This window comes from Aethalodelphis obliquidens, unplaced genomic scaffold, assembly GCF_003676395.1.
Source record: "Aethalodelphis obliquidens isolate GAN/ISIS:26980383/991018 unplaced genomic scaffold, ASM367639v1 scaffold65, whole genome shotgun sequence".
Lineage (NCBI taxonomy): Eukaryota > Metazoa > Chordata > Mammalia > Artiodactyla > Delphinidae > Aethalodelphis > Aethalodelphis obliquidens.
Window position 1 is genome coordinate 1,842,970 of NW_020838009.1, and position 21,743 is coordinate 1,864,712.

The window sequence follows — 21,743 nt, forward strand, 5'->3', positions numbered from 1 at the left end:
AATAAAAGATATCAGCATTTTGTAAAATGTTAGTAGTACACCAGCCATAACTTGTAGATTAAAGTAGAAAAATCTCCTTGCAGAGGAGTTAACAGAATTATTTTGTTTTCAGAGTAGCATATCTGAATCATAATAAGAAAAAGAATCTCTTATACTGAGAACAAAGCTTACAGATGTTGAAGAAGGTTCGGACCCATTGTATGTGTCAGCGGTCCTGGACCACAGGGTGCAGGGTGGCGGTGCTCCTACTGCTCGAAGAAGGGCTTCGTTTGGGAGCTTTCAAGGGGATTCCTGTATTGGATTGGCAGGTGCAGATTTTCTTTCTTTCTCTTTTTCTCTTGCTCTTTCTGTTTTCTTAACTAGAACTTTCAGACATCTGTAGAAGTAGAGTAATAAAATGAACCTCAGTGTGCCCATTCTGACTTGAACAGTTCCCACCCTCACATTTTGCTTTTATTTTGTTTTTTCCTCCCCTCTGCACACACAGTTGTAAAAAGTGTTATGTCTGTATGTATTTACTTATTTATTTTCAGGCCAGGTGTGATTTAACAGCCTGCCATTTGCCGTAAACATTTCAACATGCATCTCTAACAGACACCATTCCAGTTTCTTGCCTAGCACGATCATTCCCAAACACTCACAGACTTTATTTCTTTAAGGCAGAAAATTAGATTCAACTATAAGTACCTAAGAATTTTAAAAAACAAATTTTTACACTTGTTTCCCTTTGGGGAATATACATGTTAACTCCTTTGGTTGCCACCATTCCATGAAATATAATTCAGAGAATGCTGAAACACTGTAGAAAAAGCAAAAGTCTGAAATTCCTTCTTCTGTCTGGGATAATAATTTTAGTTATTTTTTTATTGAGTTTATGAGAATAAGAAAAATAATACGAAAATCTTTTTGCTGTGTTCTCAGTCTTTGGATTCCGTGTGCCATTTGGGTTTTAATGTGTGGAATAGAATGGCTGTTGGACAGGGTCTGTTGTGATTAGGATTTTGGACTTGAGTGGCAGGGACATGTGACTGCTGTGCGAGGGTTATTTTTGGGATCTGGGTGTCGGCTTCTCATCAGAAACTATAGAAAGTTAGTGGGAGATGCACTTGCGGAGGCTCAGAAAGCGACAAGCATTTTTATGTGAGCTTTTGAACTTTCGAACATGGGTTGTTGCTTCAGCAAAGAATTAAGTAGTGACAATGACAGTGAAAAAACTGGTCTGTTAGAAAAATCTGTGGAGGAGAAGGAACCAGAGAACAAGATAAGTAAAACTTTATCTTCATTATTCGGTACCTTTGGAGGTGAGGAACTTCATGGAGTGGGACGCAGGGCCGGTGTGTGGGCCGGGGTTTTTGTGAGGCCGGTGCACAGACAGGGTACAATGCCAGGGCAGCCACTTAACTCGGTCTCCTCTCCCACATCTGGGTTCTTAACTGGGTCTGAAAGTGTGGGTGAGGCTGACAAGAACCCCGACGTCTCTGCTGTCGGGTGGGGTGGTGAAGGTGCCTGCGCCCCTCTGAGCGGGGGCCTCCCTGAGGGCGAGGGACCCCGCTCACGTGCCCGGGTGCCCTCCCACCGGGGCCTTGGCAGTCACCCTCCCTGCTGTCACCCAACCACCTGGGAAAGCTCTGCAGTAGAGAATGAGGTAGCGGTAACTGTTCAGATTGGCAGCGCTGCTAACTCTGCAGGTTTGAATCGTGGGGAGAGGGAGGGTGGAGATCCTATTTGTGGTGACCACAAACGATGTAGGAATTCACGAGAGAGCGGGTTTTACGGTATTTGTGTTATTGACCCTGACGGCCCGGACGTTGGAGATGAGCTGTGTGCTCACGTGCATGGAACAGCTGTGGCTCCAGAGAGTCGTCCAGCTGTCACCTCCAAGGGGGTCTGCGGAGGGGCCTGGCCACCAGACAATGCTGCCCAAGGGCCAGGGGAGTCAGAGGCACAGCGGGCAGAGCCATCCCTGCAGGGCAGGCCACTCCCAGGGGAAAGGAAGGAAGCTTTTAACGAGAAAACTGAACCTAGTTCTGAACTTTTGAGTGATGGTGACCCACCCTGTAAAGTAAACATCGGTGACCTGCAGGCAAAGACTTCCACCAGGTTTCCTGAAGATTACACAGAAAGGAGTGTATTATGTAATGTTGGCACACTCCCCACATTAAATATCAGCACAGACATTGACTCGCTACTGTGTGTGTGCACTGTTCCAGAAGGGAGAGAGCACTGCAGTTCAGGACCGGGAGGTCAGGTGGCTGATTCACATGTTAATTTAATTAATGGCACTTCAAACGTTGAAAGAAACGGTGATTCTGGTGCTATAACAGCTACTGTACATCAGAGTTTAAACTCTGAAAAGGAAGGAGAAAATAACTCTATAAAACCACTAAAAGACAATGATTGTTCCAGTTTAGACGTTAGCAGATCAGACAGTTTCCTTTCCATAAGTCTAGATAGAATCAATTTAAGTTCAGAAAGATGTATCACTTCACTGAGCTTTGGAAATGAGTGTCTTCCTATTCATGCAAATATCCAAGAATCAGCCCCTAACAGATGTGATGATCCAGGCACTGAGTTCCTCCTGGGGCCAGTGATGCTTGAGGAGCAGCACCAGGGTGACTACAGCTTGGAAGTGGGAAGCAGCCAGCTTGCAAACAAAGCAGAATTGTCTTTGCAGTCTCAAAATAGTTCATCTGATCAACATGAGGATGAAATTAGCATTTTTGAAGATGAGGGTTGTGGTTCGAGGGCTTTTGAATGGAGAGCTGCCTGTCAGGTACATCTGAGTGCAGACATTAGGGCCAGCAAGGCCCAGATCAGTGATGTAACGTGTGCAGTGCAGGCAGCAGACGTGGAGGGAGTGTTCCGAAACTCACAGGAAGTGCCCCGAAACGGCGAGTCTCTCTGTGGCTCCAGGTGGCTCAAGAGTGACTTCATTTCCTCTGCATGTATTTCCACCTGCGCTGAAGAGGAATGTGAAACAGAGGATGAAACGTGTGTGAAGAGCTCAGGGAGTCACCCTCACAGACTAGAAAGTGCTGAACAAGAATCATTGAGAGCCAATCACAGAGAAACCAGTAAAATTGACATAGGAAGTGTCCAGTCAGACCCTAAAACAGCCTTTGACTGGGAAACAAATGCACAAAAATGCAAGGTGGTGCACAGTCAGGATGTGCTGGCTTGTGTTAGTTCTAGTGTAGCAAAAAACCCTGACTTTGAAACAAGTCAAGTAGAAAAAAATGATGAAACTTGTAGAGTGAATGACGACAGATATGAAGATCTTAGCCTTGTGCCAGCTTTAAACCAGAGTTCGAGTCCAGGTGCGCGGGAGTCAGAAGTAGTGCAGATGAACTCTGTGGACAATGGTGGGAGCCCGCAACTGAAGCAGGTTTTCTCCGAGTCAGCTGAAGAAGTTTTTTATGGCTCCGGTGGACGTGCATTGGGGGTGGGAAAACCAGAGCTGCTCGGTGGAGGAGAGGAGGAGATGCTTTGTCTGAAGGAAGGCGGCAGTGGTCCCGGCATCATCAGCTGTGTGGGTCTGCGCGGGACAAGTAGACTTGCACACCGTTTCAGACAAAGGGGTGCCAGGCCCACTGTGCAGGGACCTGGGTTACATAGGGAAGTGGGTTTGGTGGGAAGTTCAAAGGTGATCTTTGGAAGAATGGAGTTAGGGGGCGCTCGTGCGGGGTGCTCCTGCTTGGCTGGTGTTGACCCTGCCGAAGTGGACGGATACTCAGCTGCTCCTCTCGATGGTCCGCAGGTGATTCCCGTCATCCCAGGTGACAGCAAGGAAATAGCAGTACCAGGTTGCAAGGACACTGTTCTACCACTCATATCTGAAAAGCCCTCAAAGGGGGATTTGCAGAGCTTCCCAGAGGAACTGTACTCCCAGTTTTTGAATGAACTTTCCTGTTACCCGATGGCAGAGTTGGCAAGACAGATGTTTTCTGAAGGGCTGGCAGACGGTTGTGGATATCAAGTGGGCTGCCCGTGGACTAATACAGCTGCGAAAGACACATTAGAAGAGCAGATATTTAGTGAGGACCTGCACAGTAAGCCACAGGACCTAGAGATCTCTTTGTTTTGGATGGAAAAGCCCCCTTATCAGCTACCAGTGGCAGAAGATGGTGTTATTTGGGGATGGCAAGAGAGAGGTGGACAGTTAGTAAGTATGCTGTACCAGTTCTTATTATCGTGCAGTGATGTGTTAATCTTTCATTTTGATTGCTTTTAACTCAGATTAACAAAGATTTATTCTAAACAATTGGCAGTCGTTTGAATGTTATTGTAAAGCTATAAGTTAGTATAACATCAATGTAACCATTTCCAAACTGAAGAACGTGAATTTGGTTCACTGGTTAGTATATTTAAGCCAGAATCTATGTGTCAACTCTCGTTAGCACTAACCCCTGCATGCTGGTCATCAGATGCATGTGCCCCCAGAGGCTGCTCCCCTCAGTCTTCATCCATCCTGTCCTCACCACCAGCCCCTCGTTGGAGCGGAACAAACTTTTGGCCCATTGGGTGTTTAAAGTCACTTCTAAGAAGTTTACACTTGCAGAATGTAGAGGCATTAAAATCTGTGCTTTCCACTGTTTTTGTATGGTAACCATCTAAGGGAGGTAGAACTTGATGCTTTTAACTGGCTCCAAAATCTTGGTTCTGTCTTTTTTTAGTCAGAAGCACCTGCAGAGCTTTTTGGACCTCAGTGCTCAGGCCCCACTGGTTTGGGAGAACCTTCGCAAATGATCCTGCAACGGGCAGCTAGTTTGAGCATCTTCCTAGAATTTCTGTAATAAGTGAAACATTCAACAAACAGGAAGTTAGTCTTGCTCTTAAAGCTGTCCTTTGGACCTGCATACTTGTAATAGCAAAATCTCATTCAATCAGTAGTTTATTTTTAGTGATTTTTGTTGCATTAGGCAAGAAAAATGGTAATAGTAAGGAGATAGATGTGGCTCCAGTGTTATGCCTATTATATGGAAATAAACAAGTAGAAATTAAATCCTATAATTTATCCATTAACCTCCTTTCTTTCCTTTCCATGCCCACATTTGGGAGTTTTACCAGAAACGGTTCCATTCAAGTTAATCAGTTTTGTTCCTTAAGTAGTTATGGAGGCAAAACGCTACCTAATCATTTCCATCAGTGGATGTGGTTGACACCTGGCTGCGAGAGTCCGTGCCTGTACCTCAAGTAGAGTGCCCATGGGTCTTGCTCTTACACACGTGGGTGAGGTACGTGTGCACTGTTCTGAATTAGCTTTTCAATTGTGAGATGTGCCCAACAGTATTCTAATTTGACAGACTACATTTAATGAGAGTGCTCTTTGTTCAGAACTCCAGTTCTCAAAGTGCTTGTACAGACATCTTTTTAAACTAGTCTTAAGTAGCCACTGTTATTCCATTTTACAAATAAAAAGCCAGAGTTACAGATGTCATGACTGTAAAACCTTACTAAACTTAGTGGCAAATCCAGGAGTAGTCCATGCTAACTTAAAATAGAAAACGAGTGCTTCTTTTCCTCCATTATCTCACCTATTTTATGTTCTCCATGTGCCTTTCCCTTCCTCTGGTGTTAGTTACTCTAGTTCCTACTCAGTTACTTGTCAGTGGGACCATTCTGTTTCCTGGCCAGAAAATGTAAGTTTCTGAGTTGGTAGGTTATTTATTTTTGTTAATGGAGCGTAGCATTTAGAGGCTTAGAAAGTTTCTTTGGAGTGTCAAGAATTTGGGGATACTGTATTCTTCAAAGAGTAACATTGGTCATTTGTATAGGATGGCTTCAGCATGTAGCCTTTAAGGTCAGCTCACCACTGGTTCTAATAACCATTGCTTAGCCATGATTTTTCAGTGGAAAAATAAGACTTAGGAAGCTGTGCAGATGAAACTTGAGTTGTTGATAATCAGTTGGAGGTCCCTGTGACTGCAAGAGAGTAGCTACATTTTTAAAGAAATATTTTTAGTACAAGTTGTTTCTCATGTGAGTTACATGAAGTTAATGAACTCTTGATAAATGTTTTGTTTTTCCTGATATTAGAATACAGTTTTCTAATTACCATAATTTTTGTTGGCAAGTTACTTAACCTTTCTCTGCCTTGGTTTTCCTCCTTGTGGAATGGGGTGTGATGACCACTGCCTCCTAGGGTGTTAGGATTAAACGCAGGTATGTGCGTGGTGTGCGCCTGTCACCCAGCAGGCCCTCGTGCTAGCTGTCATGTTGTTCCCCCTTAATCATGTCTCTGTTCTTGCATCCCATGTCACACCTCAGAGTACCTCTTGAATACTTGTTAACTGCTCAAAACTGGTAAATCCCTAATACTTGATTTACTGCTTTAGAAGTAGTAAATTGTGTACAGATATGGTTCCATTCAGCTGTGGCATAAAACCTGCACAAGTTGTCAAATAGTGGAAAGTAGAATTTTCTGTTATTACGTTATTAAACATTCATTCCTTCTGCATGTTTCTCAGGCAGCTCCATGCTGAGCTCAGGACTGCCAGGTGTCAGCCGTGAAGTGTGCCCAGGGTGGACGTCCGGGAACCCTCGGGCCGCAGAGAGGACAGGACATGTCCTTGCGGTGCGAGCAGAGGGGGAGGAGCACGCGGCCCTGGGATGCTGCTTGCAGGCAGGGTGCTCCCAGGACCGTGTGTGTGTGTGTGTGTGTGTGTGTGTGTGTGTGTTAGTGAGCTAAAAAATGTGTGTCGGTGATGCAGTGTAGCCAACTGAAGATGGTGCTAAAAATGGAAAAGACCAGTGTGGGTTGGTGTTGGGAATTTAGAGAATGTATAGCATGTCCATGAGGTCAGGGGAGTATGTTCCGTGGGTGGGAAACTTGATGTGTGTTGTGTGGTAGAACGAGACTGGGTCTAACCAGAAAAGGTGATTTACGCTAGTATTAGAATAGGAAAGAAAATAAAGATTTGAGTTAAAAAAAAGAGAGAACAGATTGAAAAAGTGTAACTGCTGAGAAGGGCAGTGGTGTCTGTGAGGTGCGGAGCATCTTCTGCGTTGCTGTGCTCAAGGCAGCAGTTGTTTCTGCCTGTTCCCCATGATACTCTGATCGCCTCGTGCTGTACCGGGCACTTAGTGAGAATTTCAGAATTTGTTGGAGAGATGAGTGGATGTGCAGAAGCAGAGACCAGAAATGAGCTGGAAGTTTAGATGTCATTTAAGAAGGGAGCTTGAAGAGCAAGTGCTTCTTGAGAATGATATTCTTGAAGGAGAAGGGGGACCCTATTCTTTGCCCTATCCAGTACTTTACTTAAAAGGACTCCAGATAGGCCCTCACTTAGGTCCCTGGTTTTGTGGGCATGAAGTTTATTGCCCATGCCTCCTAGGTATGAACAGAATATATTCTGTAGTTTTAATCCACATCAGTCTGTATGCTCAATTTCAGAAAAACTTTCACTACAAACTTTAATCGCCCCAGCTAGGGTGAATTTATTTTTTAGGATTGTTAACCCACATGCTCTTTCCTTCTTGGCTCATCATGGTGCCCCTGACCTTGGAGACGGCATCTCTGGGGTCATGCAGTGAGGCTGCTCCCAGTTTGGAGCTCCTGTCTGTCACTACCTGGGGGCTTCTGGGACCTGGAACCTTGTCTCCCTCCCTTTGGAAGCTCTGGCCCCTGCACAGAGGTGTTAAGGCTTATGGTGTCTGGGAAAAGGCAGATCGTTTGGCTAGGTTTTGCTCAGGAATCATGGCAGTAGAACTGGAGTTAGTTTGGGGGGCAGCTGTCCCCGGGACATCAACTTTCTTTTAGATTTTGGGAGCCACTCAAGGTTTGTAAGCAGGAGAGGAAAAATCCAGGGGTGGTTGTGGGTTTAGTAGGGTGTGCCAGGGAAGACCTCAGCAATCCCCAAGGGGTGTGAAGGCGTGAGCCAGCCGTGCGGACGTCTGGGAGTGTTCTGGTCAAATGGAGCCGGGCAAGCAGAAGGGCCCGGTGTGTCCAGAACAGCAAGGAGGCCGAGTAACTGGAAATGAGCACAAAGAGTGGCCGCACCAGGCACCTCTCCGACAGACTTTCATTTTCTGCAGCCTTTACTTCTGTGAGTGTTCGAGCTTTATTTTAACATTTTATCCATTGATATTCAGATTTCTAAATCTGTGAATTGTGTTGGGAATCTGGAACAGAAATGATAATTGGATCACCAGTTATTTATCAGTTACACAGTTGATCAGATATCTCCATGAAGGCAGGGACTCTTTCATTCCTGTTTCTAGAGAGCCTTCTACTTAGTAAGAACTTAAAATCTACTGGTGAGTTGAGTTCTGAGTACATCAACTTTTATTACTTTTTCACTTGATTTCATCCTAAACGTACGTGTAAATAGGTTCAGCCTTTTTCCCATAAATTCTCTAAGATGGATGTGTTTTAACTCTGAATTAGTAAGTAAAATTGCATTTGATTGAAATTTGGATACAAATGAATATATCACATTTTTTCTTAGGTACCAACGGCCAAGGTTTCAGAGCTAAACCCTAATGCAAAAGTATGGGGGACTCCTGTGTTACACTTGGAAGCAAGTAGTGCAGCGGATGGCAGTGTGAGCGCAGCCTGGGAGGCGACGCCCGGCCGCGGCCAGGAGGGTGAGTGGGTGGGGGCGAGGGGCATCTTTCCTCTTGGCTTTGGCTTTGTTTCCTTGTAGTTCATCTTTGGGAAAGTGTTTGTTAAGATCTGTGTCATGGTTAGTGACAGTATTTAAGAGCAATGAGGTTTCTCACAGTCAAGTTAAAAAGGTCAGGTAACTGCAGGTATAAGTCTTTTGTTTTGTTTTGTTTTAAGAGAAGGCTGTTCTTCTAACCCTGCCTTTTGGGGTGAAATTCTTAATTACAGGATTGGACACCAATGGTGATGGTGACAAAAGTCATGAGAATGCTGCACTGTCAGATTTACAGGAGTCAGACCAGACAGCCATGAGCACTTTGGGTCTGGACCACTCAGAGTATGAATCACCGCCTGAAAATAGCGAGACGGGTAAAGCTGTTTTTTGAATTCATTTTCATATAGAGTATGGGCTTCTTTATGTTACATTTTTAATTCTTTGTTCATTTCTTTTTTGTTTCTTCCCTTGTGGTTTGATGATTTCTTTAGTGTCATGCTTGTGTTCTTTTCTCTGTAGCTTTTGTGTATCTATTGTAGGTTTTTGATTTGTGGTTACCATGGGGTTCCTTGTAGATGTTAACCTATAACTATATCTACTTGTTTTAGACTGATAGTCATTTAAGTTCAAACACATTCTAAAAGATCCTTCTTTTTTTACTCCCCTCCCCCACATTTTGTTTTTGATGTCATTTTGTATATTCTTGTTTCTCCCTTAACTGTGTATTGTAGTTATAGTTGCTTTTACAGTTTGTATCCTTATCTACATACTGACTTACTTAAGTAATCTTCATTCCTTGCTATATGTCTGCCTTTCCTAGTGGAATTTTCCCTTTCCAATAGATTCTTAGTTCTTTTCCACTTCGAGAAGACCCTTCAACATTTCTTTTAGTGTAGGTTTAAGTATTGAATTATTTTAGTTTTTTGCTTGTCTGAGACGTTCTTTAATCTCTTCTTCAATTCCGAAGGAGGATAATCTTGCTGTATAGAGTATCCTAGGTTGCAGGTTTTTCCCTTTCAGCACTTTAAGTATATCATGTCACTCCCTTCTGGCCTGCAGAGTTTAAGCAGGAAAATCAGCTGATAGCCTTATGGGGGTTCTCTTGTATGTGACTCTTTGTTTTTCTCTTGTTGTCTTTAGAATTCTCTCTGTAACCTTTACCATTTTAATTATAATATGTTGTGGTGTGGGTCCCTGGATTCATCTTGTTTGGGACCCTCTGTGCTTCCTGTACCTGGATATCTGTTTACTTCTTCAGCTTTGGGAAGTTTCCAGCCATAATTTCATCAGATACATTTTCTACCCCCTTCTCTCTCTCTCCTCCTTCTGGAACCCCTATAATGTGATTGTTAGTATGCTTGATGTTGTCCCAGAGGTCCCTTAAACTATCCTCATTTCATTTTACTTATTTATTTTTTTGGCTGTGTTGGGTCTTTGTTGGTGCACGCGGGCTTTCTCTAGCTGCGGCGAGTGGGGGCTACTCGTTGTTGTGGTGCTCGGGCTTCTCATTGTGGTGGCTTCTCTTGTTGCAGAGCACAAGCTCTAGGCACGCAGGCTTCAGTAGTTGTGGTGCACAGGCTTAGTTGCTCCACAGCATGTGGGATCTTCCTGGACCAGGGCTCGAACCCGTGTCCCCAGCATTGGCAGGTGGATTCTTAACCACCGTGCCACCAAGGAAGTCCCAAACTATCCTCATTTTAAAAAATTTATTTTTCTCTTTGCTGTTCTTATTGGGTGGTTTCCATTATTCTATCTTCTAGATCACTTATGTGTTCTTCTGTGTCGCCTAGTCTGCTTTCATTCCCTGTACTGTCTTTCTCATTTCAGGTATTGTATTCTTCAGTTCCGACTGGTTCTTTTTTATATTTCCTAGTTTCTCGTTAAAATTCTCACTGTGTTCATCTGTTCCTTTCCCTAGTTCAGTTAGCGTTCTTATTACTAATGCTTTGAATTTTTTATCTGATAAGTTATTTATCTGTTTCATTAGGGGTTTTTACAGGGTTTTTTCCTTTTCTTTCATTTGAAACATATTCCTCTGTCTTCTCATTTTGTTTAACTTTCTCTGTCTCTATGAAATTAGATAAAACAGGTAACTATCATGGCTGGGGGGGGGTTGGGGGGCCCATGGTGCTGGAACAGAAGCCTTGAGGGTTGGGTTTGAGCTGGTTCCATTCCCTCTAAATGTGTGCAGACCCCCCGACCCCGCAGTGGTTCCTCCACCCTAGTGGAGAGCGGGCCAGAGCCAGAGGGGCTGGAGCGAGCTGGGGTGCACACTAGGTGGTCCCAACACGCCGTCAGAGCCCCAGGCCATTTCTAGTCCAATATCTCTGTGCACACATGTACCGACAATGGCCACCCTTGCCCTGTTCAGAGGTTTGTGTGCTTTTAAAAATTCAGCTTGTTAAATCTTTCCCTAAACAATGTGCCTTTCACTGCTTCCTTTGATTCTCCTTTAAACTGACTCTTCTGTTGATGCAGAGGTGAGAGGTTCTGGTCCAGAGGCCTCACAGGGAATGTAAGACCTGAATAGTTCCTGAACGGCAAATCAGATTTAAATAGGAGAAGCGGAAAACTGACTGTAGGGCAAAACGTCGATAAAAGTACAGAGAGGGAACGTTAATGTTGAAATTGAGAGTCAAACCCAAAAGGAGTTGGCTTTCTATAAAAGGGATATTTAAAGCTTTTCAGAAGAAGGAAAAGAGGAAGAGAGCAGTTCTCTTTTGGGGTCCAGGGTGTGGACCAGCATAGAAATGGCTGTAGGTAATGGGACACCAATTGCTCACCTCCGATTTTGTTTCTGCCTTGATCTAAAAGAACCAAACAATTTTTAAAACCCCAACAGACCTTAGGGGTAGACTACACTCTCATTATTGCCAGTTGGATGGGAAAGCTTGAGTGGAAAGAAATAACTCCCTGAAACTGGCTGCCAGCAGTTGAGCAGAGCAACTGCCTGTGGAGCATGTTCAGGACCCTGTGTGACTGTCTAGAGACACGCTTGGGTTAGAGAAGGTTACATGACTGAGAAAGCCTGTCCTCCCTTTCTCACCACCAGCTGTGATGTTATGTACGAGAGGTATGTAATAAGCACCGTGTAAGTGTTTGGCATTAAATATTTGTTTATTTTCCCCTTGAAGGGGCCCCACGAAGACCTCATCCACATGGTTTCTGCTTCGGTTGGCACTGACTGACCTTTGTGGTCACATGCCTGCCTGGACCCTCGCTTCCCTCCTCACTCTGCCTGGATTACACAGACCATCATTTCAGTTACTTCCTTGCATCTAACTTCTTCACAGTTGCTTAGCAAATGCCTCCATCTTGTTTAAATATAATTCTCTACCTACTCTGTGTCTGTTCCTGAGCAGATAGACAGATGTGGGTGAAGAAAAGGATTATAGCAGTGTGGAATGGTCTCATTTTCCATTCACGGTCTCGGACTAGAGGGGCTGCGTGGCCCCGTGCAGCCCAGCTTCTGGATGGCTATTTCACATCTACCAACCTTGGGGTATAGAGCATTAATGAAGCATAATTGATGTACCATAAACATCACATGTTTGGAATACCCTAACCTTTCTATAAGTTTTATTTTCCGTAGTTTAAAGCACAGTATTCAGTGCATTCTAGAATTGACTTGCTGACTCTTCCCTTCCTCACTGATTTCTCTACTGAATTTGATGAGGTGTGTGTACACATGAAAAACCATGACCCAGTCAAGATAACGAAGCTACCTGTGCCCTTCCTCCTGCCCGCTCCCTGTCCCTGCCAACTGCTCATCTGCTTCCTGTCACTGTAGATTAGTTTGGGGTTTTCTAGAATTTTATGTAAACGGAGTTTTGTAGTATGTGCTTTTTCTTAGGCTTTTTTTACTTACTAATTTTGAGATTCATTCATGTAATAACATTTATGGGCCTTTCCTTTTTATTGCCAAATAGTATTCCAGTTCATCATATACCACTGTTTGTTTTTCTGTTCACCTGCTGATGAATATTTGGATTGTTTCCAGTTTGAGGCTCTTACAAATAAGGCTGCTATGGACATTTATAAACAAGGGTTTGTATGTACATATGTTTTCATTTCTCTTGGGTAAACACATAGGAATGGAGTAGATGCGTCATCTATTAGGCACAGGTTTATCTTCACCCTTTGCACTCCCACCTGCAGTGGATCAGAGCTCCAGCAGCTCCACGTCCTCACCGGCACTTGATACGGTCAATCTTTTAATGTTAGCCATTCTAAAAGGTAGGCAGTGGAATCTTATTGTGGTTTTACTTTGTATTTTCCTAATGACTGACGGTGCAAAACATCTTTTCATCTGTGTATGTTTTCTTTGGTGAAGGGTCTGTCCAAGTCTTTTGCCCATGTTTTTACTGGGTTGATTTATTATTGAGTTAAGAGTTCTTTGGACACAAGTCTTTACCAGATATATAACTTGCAAATACATCCTTCCAGTCTGTGGCTTGTCTTTTTGTTCTCCTAACAATATCTTTTGAAAAGCAAAAGTTTAAAATCTTTTATATCGTCCAATTATGGATCTTGCTTTTGGTGTTTTTCCTGCGAAATCCTTATTTAATCCAAGGTTGCAAAGCTTTTCTACTATAAGTTGTATGGTTTTAAATTTTACATTTTTTAGGTCTGTGGCCCATTTTAAGTTAATTTTTGTATGTGGTCTGAGGTGTGAAGCAAAGGTCTTTTTTGTTTTTTTCTCACATATAGATATGCCACTGTTCCAGTACCATTCGTCAGAAAGACTCTCCTTTCCCCACTGCACTGCCTTTGTGCCTCTGTCAGAATCATTTGTCCCTGAGTATGTCGGTTTGTCTCTGGACTGTCTCTTCTCCATCCATCTCTTGGGACAACAAAACCACGCTGTTTTGCTTACTGTAAATAATTCTTAAAAACAGGTAGTATTAGTCTTCCAGATTTTTTCTTTTTCAGAGTTATTTTGGCTATTCTAGGTCCTTTTCATTTCCATGCAAATTAGAATGAGCCAGTCAATTTCTGTAGAATGCTGAGATTTTTATTGGGATTTCATTGACTCTGTAGATCAGTTGGAGAAGATTGACATCTTGGCTAGATGTTTGTGACATGGTGTATGTCTCCACTTGTTCAGATCTTCTTTAATCTCTCTTGACTGTATTTTTCAGTTTTCAGCCTACTGGCTTTTCACATCTTTTGTCCAATTTATCCTTAAGTATCTCATATTTTTTGGTGCTATTGTAAGTCATTTTTAAAAATTCAATCTGCAACTGTTTGTTACTAGTAGATAGAAATATAATTAATTTTTATAAATTGATATCATACCCTGAAAACTTGTTAAGCTCACTTATTAGTTTTAGAAACTATTTTGTAGATTCTGTTGCATGTTCTATATAGGCTATCGTGTTATCTATGAATAAATTCAGTTTTATTTCCTATCCAATTTGGTGCCTTTTATTCCTTTATCTTGCCTGGTTGCGCTGATTAGATCCTTCCTTACAAAGGTGAACAGATGTGGTGAGAGCAAATATCTGACTGATCTTAGGGGGGAAAACATTGTCTTTCACCATTATGTATAATGTTAGTTGTAGTTCTGCGTATATGACCTTTATCGGTTGACAGGTACCCTTCTGTTAGGATTTGCTGAGAGTTTTAAAGAGAAATGGTTGAAGAGGAGTTTGTGATGCTTTTTTCTTCATCTATGGCAATGACCAAATTTTTTTTTTCTTTTTTAGTGTGTTAAGATGAATTACATTGATTTTTTTTTTTTTTTTTTTTTAATGTTTAACCAACCTTAAATTCCTGGGGTAAGCCTCACTGGGTCAGGGTGTAATACACTTCTGATATATTGTTGGATTAGACTGGCCATAATTTTGCTTAGAATTTGTACACTTGTGTTCATGAGGAATATTGCTCTGTAGCTGTATTTTTGATGTTTTCCCTCCTAATAAATTTTTGGGAAGAGTTTATTTCTTCCTTAAATGAAGAATGAAGCCATCTGAGCCTAGAGTATTGATTGTGGGAAAGTTGTCAGCTACAGTTTGTTTTTTTATATAGGGCTACTCAGGTTTATTTCTTCTTGAGAAAGCTTTGGTTACTTATGTACTTTGTCCATTTCATCTAAATTTTCAGTTATTGCATAGAATTGCTCATAATACTCTGTTTATACTTCTAATATCTGTAGAATCTGTAGTCATGTCACATCACTCATTCCTGTTATTGGTAATTTATGTCTTTTCTCCCCTCCTCCCCCTAGTCAATCTGGGTAGAGCTTTGTCGATTACATTCATATCAGAGAACCAGTATTTGGATCATAAGTCAGATCCTATGGTCTCTACCTTTAATTTAAATGTTTAGAACATAAATGTTTACTGTGGTAATTGATATGTTTAGGTTTGAGTCTCTCACCTTGCTATTTGTTTTAGAATAGCTTTAGACTTACAGAAAAATTGAGAAGATTGAGTACAGAGAGTTCCCATAGACACAGCATTCATTTTCTCCTGTTAACATTTTACATTCGTATGATATATTTGCCACAGTTACTGAACCAGTGTTGGTACGTTTTACCTAATGTCCTTTTTCTGTCCCAGGACACCATGTTACATTTAGTTGATATGTGTTCTTAAGGCTCCTCTTGGCTGTAACAGTTTCTCAGATTTTACTTGTTTTTGATAACCTTGATAGTTTTGAGCAGTACTGGTCATTTATTTTGTATGGTACTGGAATTCATTTGATGTTTTTCTCATCGTGATGGATTTGAGGGAAGGAATACCACAGAGGTCAAGAGCAGTTTTCATCCCATCATTTTAAGGGTACATACTATCAGCATGATTTATTACGGTTGATGTTGACCTTGACCAGTTGGCTGAAGTAGGTTTGTTATTAGCTTTCTCAATTGTGAAGTTACTCTCTTTTTCCTACCTCTTTCCATGTGGTGCTCTTTGGAAGGAAGTCACTGACTGTACCCAACCTACACTTAAGGAATGTCCCCTTCATGAGGGCAGAGAATCTCCATAAATAACTTGGAACTCTTATGCATAGGGATTTGTCTCTTCCCTCTCATTTATTTATTTGTTCAGCCATTGACTTGTATCAGTGTGGACTCATGGGTGTTATTGTATCCATGTGTAAAAATCATCACTTCTTTATTTGATTGCTCCGATGCTCTACCTTTGGCCATTGGAAGCTCTTCTAGTTGGCTCCTCCATCTGACCTATCCCATCAGTGAAGGGTTTGTTGTTTTGTTCTCATTCTGGCTGCTCTGGTCCTAGAATCAGCCATTTCTCCAAGGAACCTTGGTTCCTTGTACTGGAAAATGGTATTTTATAAGAAAGCAAGCTTCCATACTTATCCATGCAGTTAGCATTTCTGGTATTCTTTATTCCTATGTGTAAATCCTGATCTCCCTCTCTTGGCCTTAAAGATACTGTGGTGCTCTCTTTTTACCTGCATTATTTCTGATAACTGTATCATCCTTAACTTTGTTCCACTGTTTAAAAGCTTGCTGCTTTTAGGGCTTCCCTGGTGGTGCAGTGGTTGAGAGTCCGCCTGCCAATGCAGGGGACACAGGTTTGTGCCCCGGTCCAGGAAGATCCCACATGCCGCGGAGCGGCTGGGCCCGTGAGCCATGGTCGCTGAGCCGGCGCGTCTGGAGCCTGTGCTCCGCAACGGGAGAGGCCACAACAGTGAGAGGCCCGCGTACTGGAAAAAAAAAAATTCTTGCTGCTTTTAAGATTTTTCTCATTATAGTAGTTTTGAGTATTTTGATTATGATGTATCTTAGTCTTAAAGGTAATCTTGTTTCTTGTGGTTGGGCTTTGTTGAGCTTCTTGATCTGTGATTTATAAATGTTTTCATCAAACTTGGAATATCTTGGCTGTAATATCTTCAAATGCTCCTCCCCCACCTTGCCATTTCTTCTCCTACATGATCTCTAGTTATACCTATATTAAGTCCCTCGAAGTGATCCTCTGTCCTTTTTAAAAAAAATCTTATTTCTCTGTTTCATTTTGGAAAGTTTCTCATATCTTCAAGTTCACTAGTCTTCTATACTATCTGATCAGTTGTTAATTTCACAAACTATATTTTTGATATCAGACATTGTAGTTTTCATCTGTACAAATTCTATTTGGGTCTTTTTTTATATTTTTCATGTTTCTACCTAACCTTTGGAGCATGTGGGGTACAGGTAGGATAACCATTACAATGTCTTTGTCAGTTAATGTTAACATCTGTGTGGGATAGGTTTCTTTACACTCACTGTAATTTTTGGTTGGACTGGATTTGACTTTGTTAGGTACTTAATATTTTTATATTTCTATAGATATTTTGGTTCTTGTTCCAGGATGCCACAAAGTTACTTGGAAACAAATGGGTCCTTTCATATCTTGTTTTATGATTTGTTAGGCATGAGTGGAGCAGTGCTCAGTCTGGGGCTCATTATTTCCCACTTCTGAGGCCAGACCCTTCTCTCCTCTTGCCAGTGTGTTTGGGGCTCTGTGAGCGTGAGGTCTTCCAGGCCAGCTGGTGGAGCAGGCACTGTGCAGCAGGATATGTGAGCTCCCTTCTTCCTTTCAAGTGGTTCTTTCCTGGCCTCAGGGAGTCCATCATACCTGTGATGTGCATAGAACACGCACCTGCCTCCGGGGGTTCCCCACGCCTCTGGGCGCCCTCCCAGTGCACTCTGTCCCACGCCCTGAACTCATTGAGCCCGCTGGCTTCCATCTGCTTCCCGCTTCCTGAGCCCAGGCCCACGACCGTTGTGTGTCTTTATCGCTCAGGAGCCGATGCTCTACATCTGGAAAACTTGCTTCACCTATTGTTTTTGTTTTTTTTTTTTTAAAATAAAAAAAATACTCATTCGGGCTTCCCTGGTGGTGCAGTGGTTGGGAGTCTGCCTGCCGATGCAGGGGATGCGGGTTCGTGCCCCGGTCTGGGAGGATCCCATGTGCCGCGGAGCGGCTGGGCCCATGGGCCATGGCCGCTGGGCCTGCGTGTCTGGAGCCTGTGGCGGTGAGAGGCCCGCATACTGCAAAAAAAAAAAAAAAAAAAAAACTCATTCAAAACCCACCACATGCCAGATTTACTTAGGACACATCAGTGAATATGATCAATGAAAGCCTTTGCCCTACTGTGCTTACATCTTATCGGGCAGAGACAGACTATTCATAATACACATAATAAATAAGTTCATGTTATATAATGTAAGGGTGATAAAACACAGTGGAAAAGACAAAGCATGGTAGGGTAGGTTACAGTTTTTTCTAGCTTTATTTAGGTGTAATTGACACGTAAAAATTAATTATACTTAAGGTATACAGCAACATGATGGTTTGATATCCACCACTTCACATACTTACCTTTTTTTTTTTTTTTTTTGGTATGCTGAGAACACAAGATCTACTCTCTTAGCATATTTCAAGTATACAATACAGTATTATTAATTATAATCACCACGGTGTACATTAGGTCCCCAGAACTTGTTCATCTTATAACTGAAAGTTTGTATCCTTGGATCAATATCTTTCCATTTTCCCACCTCCAGCCCCTGGCAGCTATGGTTCTACCCTCTGGTTCCATGTGTTCAGTTTTTTTAGATTCCATATATAAGTGACATTGTGTAGTTTTTTGGGGTTCTGTCTGACTTATTTCACTTAGCATAATATTCTCCAGATTCATTCATGTTGTTGCAAATGGCAGGATTTCCTTCTTTCTTGTGGAATAATATTCCATTTGTGTGTGTGTGTGTGTATGTATGTGTGTGTATACCACATTTTTTTTACCCATTCATCAGTAGACACGTAGGTTATTTCCACGTCTTGGCTATTGTAAATAATAATCGAGTGAACATGGAGGTGCAGACATATCTTTGAGATCCTGACTTCCTTTCCTTTGTATATATGCCCAGTAGTGGGATTGCTGGATCATGTGGTAGTGGGTGCTATTTTTAATTTTATGAGGAACCTCCACACTTTTCCATAGTGTTCCATTGGCTGCACCAATTTACATTCCTACCAATAATACAAAGGGGGTCCCTTTTCTTCACATCCTTGCCAACACTTGTTATTAGTTACCTGTTTTTGATAATAACAATTCTAACAGGTGTGAGGTGATCCTCATTGTGGTTTTTGACTTGCACATCCCTAGTGATGAGAGATATTGAACATCTTCTCACGTGCCACTTGGCCATCTGTATGTCTTCTTTGGAAAAATGTCTATTTAGGTCTTTTACCCATTTTTTAATCAGAGTTTTTTTTGCTACTGAGTTGTGTGAGTTCCTTATGTTTTGGATATTAACCCTTTATCGGGTACATGATTTGTAAATATTTTCTCCTGTTCAGTAGGTTGCTTTTTCATTTTGTTGATGCTTTCCTTGGCTGTGCAAAAGCTTTTAAATAGAATGTAGTGTCCCACTTGTTTATTTTTGATTTTCTTGCCTGTGCTTTTAGTGTCATATCCAAAAAAATTGTTGCCAAGACCGATGTTTAGGACATTTTTTCCTACATGTTTTTCGGTGGTTTTACAGTTTCAGGTCTTACGTTTAGGTCTTTAATTCATTTTGAGTTGGTTTTTGTATATGATGTAAGATAAGGGTTCCATTTAATTCTTTTGCATGTGGCCATCAGCTTTCCCCACACTGTTTATTAAAGAGACTGTCCTTTTCCCCCTTAAGTATCCTTGGCAGCATTGTTGAAAATCAGTTGATCATAAATATACGGGTTTATTTCTGGGCTCTCAGTTCTGTTCCATTGGTCTATACGTCTGTTTTTATGCTAGTACCATACTTTTTTGATTACTATAGCTTTTTTTAAAGTAGTTTGAAATCAGGAAGTATGATGCTTCCACCTTTGTTCTTGGTTCTCAAGATTGCTTTTGCTATTCAGTGTCTTTGTGTTTCCATACAAATTTTAGGATTGTTTGATGTATTTATGTGAAAAATGCCATTGGAATTTTGATAGGAATTGATTGCATTGAATCTGTAGATTGCTTTGGAAATTTTTACATGGAGATTTTCACAGTATTAATTATTCCAATCCAGGAACATGGGGTAGCTTTTCATTTGTCTTTAATTTCTTTCATCAGTATCTTAAAGTTTTCAGCTTACAGATCTTTCTCCTCCTTGGTTGGATTTATTCCTAGGTATTTAATTCTTTTGGATTCAATGGTGAATGGGATTGTTTTCTTAATTTCTTTTTCAGGTAGTTTGTTGTTAGTGTATAGAAGTACAGTTGGTGGTATGTCACAAGTCATGTAGGCTTTCTTCCTTGTCCTGCATCTTTTTTTCTCTTTGTTCCTGTAACTGGCTAATTACACGTGACCTGTCTTCGAGCTTGCTGATTCTTCCTTCTGCACAATTAGGTCTGCCCGTGCCCTGTGGTTTTCTCCATTGTGTCACATTCTACCTGTTTACTGTTGACTTGTTTGACTATTGATTGCCTCCCAATAAGAGCAGAGACTGCCTCATTGAGGCTGAGTAAGCAGTTCCACAGCAGTGCCCGGCATGCAGGAGATAGCTAAAGGAGGGACAGGACATATCTGTTCAATGTGAATTTAAATGGTGCTCAGGAGAGGCCTTTCTGGATGAAGGAATGAAATGAGATTGTGGTTTCAACGGCCGTTTCTGATTTTGTCTCATTTGCTCCATTGGTTTTGTTTGTTTTGTTTTGTTTTTTGCTGGTGGGGGATGGATTTTGTTAAAGCTCTTTACATAAAACACACACAAGCTCTCTGTCCTTATTTGTCATCAGTGTTCCCACTTTGTCTTTGCTTTTTTGATGGTCTTTAACTTTGACTTTTAAAATACAAGTGTCTCTTGTTAGAAAGTTCTTCATGTATTATTATGCCATGCAAATCTATATAGTAGTGTGCAAAAAAACTTTTAGTTATTTTGATTATTTCCTGTATATTTTATTACATGTTTAGTATCTCGTGTGCTTCTAGGTTACTTGAAAATCCTTTTTGAATTGAGACAAAGCATTAAATAAGCTTATACTTATTTTGTAATAAAAAGCACCTGCTAAACTTTGCTAATAAATCTTACTCCTCAGGGTTTTTTTGCATTGGGTCTTCGCTGTTGCATGCGAGCTTTCTCTAGTTGCGGCGCATGGGGGCTACTCTTCCTTGCAGTGCACAGGCTTCTCATCGTGGTGGCTTCTCTTGTTGTGGAGCACGGGCCCTAGGTGCTTGGACTTCAGTAGTTGTGGCTCACAGGCTCAGTAGTTGTGGCTCACGGGCTCTAGAGTTGTGGTGCATGGGCTTAGTTGCTCCGCGGCATGTGGGATCTTCCCGGACCAGGGATCGAACCCATGTCCCCTGCATTGGCAGGTGGATTCCTAACCACTGCACCACCAGGGAAGCCCTCAGGTTATTTTTTGAAACTGTGTTTTTGTTTGGGGGAGAGTGTTTTTTTTGTTTTGTTTTTTTGCCTCTGATTGCCTTGTAAAATATCATTTTTCTTATATTCTCTATACATTATGTAGATAAATTACTGTGTATATTGAAAACATTAGAATTGCTATACTGAATCACGTGCTTGGTAAATTTAAGCCGTTTTTCCATTGCTTCTCTGTAGGAGGAAATGAATCTCAACCAGAAAGCCAGGAAGACCCCCGGGAAGTACTTAAAAAAACATTGGAATTCTGCTTGTCTAGGTGAGGATGGTAGTGTTTTTCTAGTATCTGATATCTAAGGTGTTGTGCACTGCTACTATGTACAGATGTCATGCTTTACGCAGAAGGAGTATATGTTAACATCTGTGTCTGTACGTCCATCTGTAGGAAGTCGAGATCCCCCCTACCCCCATCCCCTGCCCACGGACTTGGACTCTGATGGTGGAGCCATAGGTGGTCAGCCTCACAGGTTTTAGTCCTGGGTCGTGCTGTTGGTCACTCACTTTACTGCTTTTCCGTCCTCTGCTGCAGAGGGCTGTTGAGGCCAGAGTTGGAGTCACAGCCCCTCTGACAAGTGTTCCAGCCTGAACTGCAAGCACTCTGGGCACCAGCCTTTCTTGGCCTTATCACATTTTTCTTACTTTTTCATTCTCTTAGCTGCGTTTCCTTACTTTAAGAAGTTGTGTTTCGGGGCTTCCCTGGTGGCGCAGTGGTTCAGAGTCCACCTGCTGATGCAGGCAACACGGGTTCGTGCCCCGGTCCGGGAAGATCCCACATGTCG

At 42.0% G+C, this 21,743-nt stretch overlaps 1 protein-coding gene across 6 annotated transcripts in view; it reads left to right on the forward strand.

Moving 5' to 3' along the window:
• LARP4B (La ribonucleoprotein 4B) overlaps window positions 1–21,743 on the forward strand; it is an 87,837-nt gene that overhangs the window by 43,173 nt on the left and 22,921 nt on the right. For all 6 annotated transcript variants that reach the window (XR_003429239.1, XR_003429238.1, XR_003429240.1 and 3 more), the window contains exons 4-6: window positions 8,448–8,586; window positions 8,834–8,974; window positions 21,145–21,223. Coding sequence is in view for 3 of the 6 variants with exons in the window: in XM_027089255.1 (XP_026945056.1) it covers window positions 8,448–8,586; window positions 8,834–8,974; window positions 21,145–21,223 (359 nt within the window). In the remaining 3 variants the exon portion in view is untranslated. The remainder of the gene's footprint in view (window positions 1–8,447; window positions 8,587–8,833; window positions 8,975–21,144; window positions 21,224–21,743) is intronic.